We start from the raw sequence: 10,153 nt of genomic DNA, 5'->3' as shown, positions 1-10,153 counted from the left end.
CTCCGTCTCAAAAAAAAAAAAAAAATTTCAGAGCAAAAGTTGAGAGAAAAATGTAATGGGCACCTTTATACCTTTCATCTTCATTAACCAAATATCATTGTTTTGGCACACTTGCTTTCTCTCTTGTGGCTTACTCTCCATCCCTTTTTTCAACAAAGCACTTGAAAGTAATTTGCAGACATCATGAAATGTAAATACTCAGTGTGTGTCTCTTTCTTCAGAATAAGGACATTCCCCTACACAATCACAACTCCAAATATGGCTGATTTTATCTGTTATCTTCATTATCACAAATTGTCATGTTGTGCTATAATAATTGATTTACTTCTCCCCTGCTCTGTGAGCTCCTAGAGGTAGGGCTGAAACCTAATTTGACATTGTGTTTCTACTGCATATTGCAGGACCCAGCTTACTGTATGGGTCTGTTACCAAGAATGTCTAAGTCAAGAAATTGAAGATTGTTTCCTTAAGATTCTGCATCCTAATGTAGAATCTTTCCTTTAGAATCTTTCCTATTAGAGTGTAAGTAAATTCTTTTGGTATGTTATTTAAGAATATTTGTGAATAGGCTTAATTAAACACAATGTTAAGAAATTATAAACTTAAGACCAGGCACAGTGGCTCACGCCTGTAATCCCAGCACTCTGGGAGGCCGAGGCGGGCAGATCACTTGAGGTCAGGAGTTCAAGACCAGCCTGGCCAACATGGTGAACCCTCATCTCTACTAAAAATACAAAAGTTAGCCGGGCGTGGTGGTACACACCTGTAATCCCAGCTACTTGGGAGGCTGAGGCAGGAGAATTGCTTGAACCTGGGAGGTAGAGCTTGCAGTGAAGCAGAGAGGTTACCTTTACAAATGTATGCCTTAAGTGGGTAGAATTCACTTCTTAATAACAAACCAGGTTCAAGACCTCCAAAGACATAATGACAATTAATTGGCAAACCTCATCCCCTCTCACACATTTCTCCCCTGTTGACATTCAATCAGGGGCCAGAATTAAACTACTGAGAAAGATGAACACTTTATTATAATTGTTCTATGATTCATGACCTGTGTTCCAACACCTAGAAACATAGGGATGGTTAGTTTTTCTGTCTCATTCTATATCGTTCTGAGAAATTACAGATATTTTCTTCTAAGAAAGGCATGATCAACTATTCAAGTTTTGCTGAATCTAAGGTAATATCAGAATACTCTTAAACAACTTATGGCCTCAGATCCCAGTAGTTTAGAATTCTAGGGATGATGAAAATTTATAATCACTGTGAGAATGTTATCCTATCAAAACTTTGTAGAAACATCTATGCTTTTGCATAACAGCGTAAAAGACCTCTTCTGATGAGAGAGAGGGAGGGAGGGATGGAGGGAGGGAAGGAGGGACAGAGAGAGAAAGAAAGAGGAAGGAAGGAAGGAAAGGAAGGAAGGAAGGGAAGGAGGGAGGGAGGGAATTAGGGAGTTGGGGTAACCAGGTAATTTAGGCCAATGGATTCAACTGTGCCTTAAGCTGGTACTACCCTCATTTATGTGAGTCAATCAAGTCCCCCTTTTTTGCTCAAGCTACTCTGAGTTAGGTTTTTATCACTTGCAACCAAGAGTCATGACTAACAAACCCATCCTACTGTTACGTCTTTTGCCTTGGCTCTGTATTCCACAGATTTAATCTTGGCGCTGATATAATTTTGTTTAAATATTTCTTCACCAGCTTGCTTGTGAACTTACAGAAGGCAGACCTTCATGTCTTTGTATTCCCAGTGCCTGGCACATGGTAGACATTCAGCAAACATCTGTAGGGTGGATCATGCACCCAATGTTGTCAACTCATTTGGTATCAGACCCCCTTTCCCCCAACCAAAAAAAAAAAAAAAGATGTAAAATGAGACTTAGCACAGACCTTACTAGTGGAGAGAAAGGTGAATGCCTCTAATGCTGTTAGAAAAAGGATAACTTTGGGGAAACTAAGTGACTAACACGTAAAAATGGTTCTCTGAAAATTAGAGAGCTGTCCCTGCAAGCTGAACTATCAGGAGATGAAGAATGAGGTCTCCCTAAAATGCCCACCATGAGACTGCCAGATACGGGACTGCTGGATGACACTCTTTGGCTACGCCACTGAGTTTTATGAAAACATAACAGAGTAGATTGAAGACACGTACTTGTCATCTCAGGTAAGGAATATACACAGGAGGTGTCTTAGTCCGTTCTGGGTGCTGTAACAAAGTAACAGACTGGGCAATTTACAAGTAACAGAAACTTACTGTTCACAGTTTGAAGGCTGGGATGATCAAGGCGCCAGAAGATTGAGAGTCTAGTGAGGACCTGCTCTCTGCTTCAGAGATGACACCTTCTGGCTGTATCCTCATGTGACAAAATGGGACAAGAAGCTCCCTTGGGCCACTTCTGTAAGGGCACTGATCCCATTCACAAGGGCAGAGCCCTCATGACCTAATCACATCCCAGATGCCCCACTTCTGAATGCCATCAGAGATGAGGTTTCAAAGTAAGAATTCTGGGGTGACACATTCAGACCACAGCAGGAGCAATGGGCTGATCCTGATCCCAATTAAATAGCTCATAACTTCTGCAGATAGCTCAGATTCCTCAAGACTGGAGGAAACAGTCCAACCTAAATAAGGGCTCCTGGAAATTTGTGTTAATTCATGAAATACATACCAACAACTGTGAAGAGATGTTGGTGTGATCTGTTGTCTCACTTGAAATGGTTTAAAGATTTCTTCCCAGTAGGATGTGAAGAGCCATCTGTTCCTGGGGATCATGTTCTGGTTGATGTAGGGATTAGGTCCCCACTTGAGGTCAAAGTGGGGAAGGGCACACTTAAGAGAATAGCTCTCTTGGTTGGCCTATATTGACTGGGCAGATTTTATATCAGAATTCCAAATATCTGCCTAGTGTGGTTATAGTTAAGAGAGCACAGATTAGAAGGCATCAACTACAGGCTCAAGTTTCATCACCCATTCAGTGAATCATTGAAGGGAGCCAATGATTTTGTTTGAATTCCAGTCTCTAGAGACAAAATGGGGTCAATTCTTTCTGTACCCACCTTATTAGCTGCCAGACTTGGGTAATCATTTGCTCTAATTCCCTTATCTTCCCCACAAAGAAACTCATCAGTTAAAGCCTTGTTCTTACCTTTCTTGGTCACAGAACCCTCTGACGATTTGTTGAAAGCTATAGATCCTTCTCCACAGAGACATGCATTAAGGCATTTTTGCACATTATTTTTGAAAGAATCACAAAACTCTTGTGGTTCATTCTTAGGGAAGCCAAGTTAAAAAACAACAACCACCTCTGAACCAAAGGAATTTTTAAAAACATACACAGAGTAAAATAAGCTTGTTCATGTCATCATAAATTTATTTTCAGGCAATATGGTAATATATTAACACTTGGCATACTCTGAACTTACAGAATAAGTACCACTCCATACTTCCTCATTAATGACTACCATTTTACATGAGCTTCTACCATCACAATGAGAGAACCGATTGCTACATGTTTGCTGGTAAACACATTCAGTAAGGCACTCAAATCCTAGACACGAACTAACCACAGAACGCTCTTCCCCGCTTTAATAAATTGAAACATGATCTCATTTCCTTCATTTTCAAAGCTTTTTACAGAAAGACACGCTTGTTTTGAACTTGTCTAAACATAGGTTTATATAAACTAATCCATTATCATGTATAGTTATAATGAAGGAAATGATTTGACAGTTTTTAGGTAGGGATAAGCAAAAGCACTGCAGCAGTTTCTGAGGGAATGCCTTCCATGTAGTTCCCCATACTTAGTACAGTGCCTGGAATGCAGCAGGGACTAAACACAGTGAACAAATGGGCAAACCTTTAATTCTCAGGGATCGGCTACACATTGCCTTGACTGATAGATCATTTCTCCAGAAGAAAGGAAGAAACCAAAACACAAAACAATCTTTTAAACCTCACAGGATTTTCTTAGAAAAAAGTTTTAATTTATATATCTACTGCAATTCTCTTTGTAAAATATATTTAATAAAAAATCCAAAGCAAAAGTCCTGTCATTCATTTATTTCAAAAGACAAATCATTTCAGTACTTCTTCCTTGAAATGTCTGCAATGTCTTCCTCTGGCCTCAGAGAAGGGCATCGGCTCCATGCTTTACAATGTCAGGATAAAAATCCAGGAGGGAGAAATCTTGTTGTAATAGATAGCTGTTTTCATCTGACACAAAAAGGCTCTGAATCTTCAATACACAAGGTTCTGCGCTGACTGCCAACAAGGAGTGGAACAGGTCTGCCACGACCATCCCATAGGTGATCTCTGAGGAAGGAACTGCAGAAGATGAAAGCACAGAGCTCTCAAGATCGCTGCTAGCTTGACAGGAGCAAACACACTGAGGGGTTTCATTGTTTCTCTTGGTTCCTCAAGTTTCAAATCCATTTTAAATTTCTCTTCACGGCCAGTAGCGGTGGCTCACACCTGTAATCCTAGCACTTTGGGAGGCAGACATGGCAGGATCACTTGAGGTCAGGAGTTCGACACATGCCTGGCCAACACAGTAAAACCCTGTCTCTACTAAAAATACAAAAATCAGCCAAGAGTGGTGGCACACGCCTGTAATCCCAGCTACTCGGGAGGCTGAGGCAGGAGATTTGTTTGAACCCGGGAGGTAGAGGTTGCAGTGAGCCAAGAATGTGCCACTGCACTCCAGCCTGGGCAACAAAACAAGATTCTGTCTCTAAATAAATAAATAAATAAGTAAGTAAACTACTCTTCCTACACCTTCTCTTTCTAGTTACAAGCTATTGAGGCACTCCAGAGTGACAGCACGTGATCCCACTGACACAAGAAACAGGCCCAGATAACACACCGTTCAGACGTCGCGACAGTAGTTCTGGTTATGCTACAGTACATCAGAAGAGTGCTATTATCCAGTTCACAGTTCTGATCAAGTTACTTATGCATACATTTATTTTTTATATAAAAGAATCTTGAATTGGTCACTTAAGAAATATTGAATCTCAATAATAAAAAATACTAAAAGTATAGCTAAATGTGTTATTTTATTTTGCATTTGTCCTATACTCTTCCTCTCACTTTTTTAGGACATCTAATCAAGACACGTGGCAGGTTTGTTCAACACCAGAATGACAAAGCACCACTGACCACGCTCAGACCATACTAACCCCCTGACAATTACCACAGTCTTTCTTGGATGGGGGCTACAGAGTCCTGGAGGACCAATGACATATTTTGGGGGGTATGATAATTCTCTACAATAACTTTTAAATTTTGTATTTTCACTGTGATAAACTAAAAAATAACCAATATTAGTAATAATCTGGATGGTCTGATGATCACTTTATAACCAATGACATTTTCACTTATGATCACAATCTATAACGCCAAGAAGTACAACTTTAATTGTCTCAAGAATGCATAAAACACTTAAGTATATGTGATATGAGAATAATGCTTCTCTAAGAGATAAAGACTAATTTACATTATGCAAAGAAGAAGAGATAGGCCGGACACGGTGGCTCACGCCTGTAATCCCAGCACTTTGGGAGGCTGAGGCAGGCGGATCACCTGAGGTTGGGAATTTGAGACCAGCCTGACTAACATGGAGAAACCACGTCTCTACTAAAAATACAAAATTAGCCAGGCATGGTGGCGCATGCCTGTAATCCCAGCTACTTAGGAAACTGAGGCAGGAGACTTGTTTGAACCCAGGAGGCAGAGGTTACGGTGAACCGAGATCGTGCCATAGCACTCCAGCCTAGGCAACAAGAGTGAAACTCCATCTCAAACAAAAAAAAGAAGAGGTAATACTGAAAATATATAAGTAACATTAATAAAAGGAATGAAAATAGTCAAAAGAATACAAATGAAATAAAGAAAATGGGGGAAAAAAAGAAGAGAGGCTTCTAATTAGGATGTAGAAAGCTGGAAAGAGTGTGGCTCCCACCCTAACAGTTACTGGAAAAAGCTGAATAAATATAAAATCATCATTTTCTTGAAAACACATGAGAACCAAGGTTGTAAAACAGCAAAAAGACTGAAACATAAGGAGACAGGTGCCTCCAGGGAGATGGAACAGGAGCACAGGTTCCCTTGGGGCAGGCCTCGGGAAGAAGACAAGTCCTCCATATAGGCAGGAAAGAAGAATGTGATTTTTATTAATAAATTAATTGCAAAAAGTCAATGAATTGCCAATGTCACCAACATAAGGAACATCTGCATCCTCACAGGCTCCTCTACATAGTAAGTCTCACCTCCACCAGGTGCTCACAAGACTGGGGGCAGGGCAAAACATCAAAGAAAGCTTCCAACTACAAAACACAAAGTACTATCTGGCCTCCCTTTTAAGGAACAAAAGCCTTCAACTGCTGGAGGAAGGACACCAAATCTTGTTGCCCCAGGGTACAGGTGAGGAACCAGCACAGATGCGGGAAAGAAAAAAGAAAAAAAAAAAATCCCTCCATCCTGAGGGAGGACTGAAAAACCACCCTGGGTCAAGACCATTAGTGGTCCCCTACTGCTGGGGCAGGGCCAGGACCACACAAGACCCACCAAAGACACAAGACAGAGCTCGGCTGCCACTGGCACAGCCACAGAAGGGACGGGACTACCAAGAAAGCACCATATGCAAGATCCTGTATAAGACTGGGGCTGGACCAGAATCAAAGAGGAACAATCCTGCTCCTGCCCACCAGGTTAGGATGCACCAAGTAACAACCAACAAAAGTTTGTGCAACTTGGGGAAGTGCAAGAACATGGAGAGAAACTTTCTCTGAGGCCCAAGTGCAGAGTGGAGGGCTAAGTTGATGGTGGAGCAGGAATACTGGGGAACCACCTCCCACCATAAGCACAAGATAATTTGAAACCAGTGGTGACCTGAAGGTAACCACAGAAACAACAAAACCTGAATCCAACTCAACATATGACAAGACTGACCATCCTGCTCACCCCTCACCTCCAGTAAAGGACCAGAAGAGGCATGCCTATTTCTAGGTACAAATACTATTTACCTCAGTTTATATTGTTCTACTTAATATACGCAATGTTCAGCATTCAACTAAAAATTACTAGACACCCCCAACTAAAAAAGAACACAAAAAACAATCTACTATTAAAAGATAAAGCAATCACAGAACCAGATTAGCTCATCAGCTTAGAGGATCTGAGGCTAATGAGAACAGGAATGGAGTTTGAATACCTGACAGATATATTATCTTTGCTTTATTCTTAGCCACTGATGACTAAGTGGCTTAGTGAAGATCTTGCAAATCCATGCCACTGACAGTGGACTATCTTCATATATATTGTGTCACACACTCACTGACTTCACTCTTATAAAACTAGAGTTAAGTAAAATAGTTTTTGCTTACCAACTGGAAATGTAGGTTAAGAAGAAATTAGGTGCCTCTCACCATTCATGTACTAACAGGTGTAAAGCAAGTCAACCTTCTAACTTACATAGGCTTATATTTCACTTAAGCTAAATTATCCTTCTGCTTTTATATGGACAGAAAAGCTCTTCAAGTACAGTGCTCTTTCTGTTCCGAAATACCATTTTTACTCCTGAGTATAACAACCTCTTGATGGCACACTGATATATTACCTATCAGTCTGTTGAGGCAGTCTGCAGAAATGTTCAGAAGAATCTTCTCTATCAGCTTTGATTCTACACGGATGCAAACATCATGTCTTCCATCAACTACAGTCATTAAGGCTGGCCTACAAAACAGTGAACAACACACAACCTTCAAAAAGATTTTCAAATAAAAGAAATGCTTAAATGAAAATAATTCCAAAAGTACTTGGTTTTATGTAGGATTAATTTTAATTCCTAAAACAACTCTAGGATATTCTGTGACATCCTAGAAAGAAAAAAAGGTGTTTTTTTCCCTAAGTGCTTCAAATGATAAATTAATACATTTTATTTATTCTATATCCATTTTCAATGTCAGATACTAATATAAAATATATTAAACTGTTTTATAAATTATTTTAGAAATGAAAATAAAATAATAATCACATATTTCACAATCACAATTTCAAGTTATTTTTTTCAACTGAATTCTTCCCTATCAGAAATAAACTGTTTTGCATATCAATAAACAGGGAAATGGATTAACAATTTTCAGTGCATCCTACATCTTAATGCTATGTGGCTGATAAAAAGAATGAAGAACATTTACAAGTGCCATTAGGGAAGGAGCACCAGGATAGACTCTAAGGAACAACAATATGAACAATATTCTTCTGTCCACAAGCTTCTAAAGAAAGGGATACACATGTGCTGGGATGAACATAAGAAATCACTGGAAGGACATACAAAAAACCTTCTCACCAGCATGGAAGCAGCACTGGTGGGAGAGGGTTGGATGGTGAAGGAGACTTTTACTCTGTTTTGTAACCTCCTATGTAGTGTGCATTTTAACCATGGCCTGTGGTACCTATTTTATAACTACATTAATTTTTTAAAAATAAATTGAGAACAGAATTCAGAAACAGGCTCATTAGTGGGGGAATTTAATGTAACAGAGCTAAAACATAACTACTGATTTTCCCCTAAAACCCACATCCCCTTTATTCACATGATGACTCTGCGTTCCTTCCTCTTTTCACTCTACACTCTTTCCTCAGCCTCTGTCCCTCCATTATTTATTTCAGCAAATACAAACTGAGTATCTATCATGGACTGTGGTAAGTGCTGGGTACCCACTAGTGAACAAGACAAATCTGGTTCCCTCACTCAGGAACGTAAAACCGTAGTGGGATAGGAAGAAATTAAGCAAGGATGGTGACTCATGCCTGTAATCCCAGTGCTTTGGGATGCCAAGGTGAGGAGGACTGCTTGAGGCCAGGAGTTTGAGATCAGCCTGGGCAACACAAGACCTCACCTCTACAAAAAGAAAAAAAAAAAAATAAGCTTTTCAACAGTGGTGCCAAGATGACTAAACAGAGATGGAATAGGCTTTTCAAAAATTCACGCTGCGACAACTAGACACCCACATGCAAAAGAATAAAATTAGACCCCTTCCTTATACCATACACAAAACTTAACTCAAAGTAGATAATAAACCTAAATATAAGAGCTAAAACCACTAAACTCTTAGAAGAAAATATGGGAGCAAATCTCCATAACCTTGGCTTAGAATGACACCTTTCTCGATATGACCCAAAAGCACATGCAACAAAAAGAAAAACAGAATAAGAAGTACTGGCAAGGATATGGGGAAATTATAACCTCAGATTGCTGGTGAGAATGTAAAATCGTGCAGCAATTTTGGAGAACAGTCTGGCAGTTCCTCAAAAGGTTAAACAGACAGTTTATGTCTGTTTATGACCCAGCAATTCACCACTCCTAGATATATACCCAAGAGAAATGAACACATATATCCACACAAAAACTTGTACACAAATGTTCACAGCAGCATCACTTATAATAGCCAAAGTGTAGGAACAATCCAATTGTCCATCAACTGATGAACGGATAAACAAAATGTGGTATATGCATACAATGCAATATTATTTTGCAATAAAAAGGAATGAAGTACTGATACATGCTACAACATGGATGGACCTTGAAAACATCATGCTAAATGAAGCCAGTCACAAAAGATCACATATTATACAATATTTATATAAAATATCTAGAACAGGCAAATCTATAGAGACAGAAAGCAGATTCGTAGTTGCCATGGGTTGAGGGGCATGGGGAGGAGAGTGACTGCTAATGAGTATGAGGCTTTGTATAGGGCTAGGTGATGAAAATGTCCTAACTGGTTGTAGTGATAGCTACACAGCCCTGGGAATATACTAAAGCCATTGAACTGTACATTTCAGAAGATTAATTTGATGTATATGAATTTTACTTCAGTAAAAATGTTTTTTTAGAAAAGACAGTATGCAACTACAAATTACAATAAGCACACCCAGGCTACTATAACAGAAAATAAAGAAGGGTGGTTAGGAAAGGCCTCTCTGATAAAGCAGCATTTAATCTAAGACATAAAGAAACCAGCCTTGTGGAGTCAGACTGAGGGAAGAAATTCAAGAACATCCTAAGGAGAAAAACCAAAATGTCTGAAGAACTGAAAGAAGGCCACGTGGCTAGAGTGCTGGACGACAGGGGAGTGGCAGCAGATGA

General features: G+C 39.6%; 1 protein-coding gene across 14 annotated transcripts in view; it reads right to left on the bottom strand.

Moving 5' to 3' along the window:
• Positions 1 to 3,351: 3,351 nt before the first annotated feature.
• The window catches only part of SHLD2 (shieldin complex subunit 2), an 84,636-nt gene continuing 77,834 nt past the window's right edge, over positions 3,352 to 10,153 (bottom strand). For 10 of the 14 annotated variants that reach the window (XM_017877516.1, XM_017877513.1, XM_017877517.1 and 7 more), the window contains 2 exons: positions 7,619 to 7,734; positions 3,356 to 4,326 (listed from right to left, as the gene is read on the bottom strand). In XM_017877516.1, the coding sequence (XP_017733005.1) occupies positions 4,127 to 4,326; positions 7,619 to 7,734 (316 nt within the window). In that variant the 3' untranslated portion in view covers positions 3,356 to 4,126. Of the gene's footprint in view, positions 4,327 to 7,618; positions 7,735 to 10,153 lie in introns of all 14 variants that reach the window. The other 4 variants (XR_001886662.1, XM_017877519.1, XM_017877520.1 and 1 more) reach the window with 2 other exon arrangements.

The sequence above is a fragment of the Rhinopithecus bieti genome, unplaced genomic scaffold, assembly GCF_001698545.2.
Source record: "Rhinopithecus bieti isolate Rb0 unplaced genomic scaffold, ASM169854v2 scaffold_11515, whole genome shotgun sequence".
Lineage (NCBI taxonomy): Eukaryota > Metazoa > Chordata > Mammalia > Primates > Cercopithecidae > Rhinopithecus > Rhinopithecus bieti.
The sequence above is the reverse complement of the archived record's forward strand: the minus strand, read 5'-3'. Positions and strand labels throughout refer to the sequence as shown.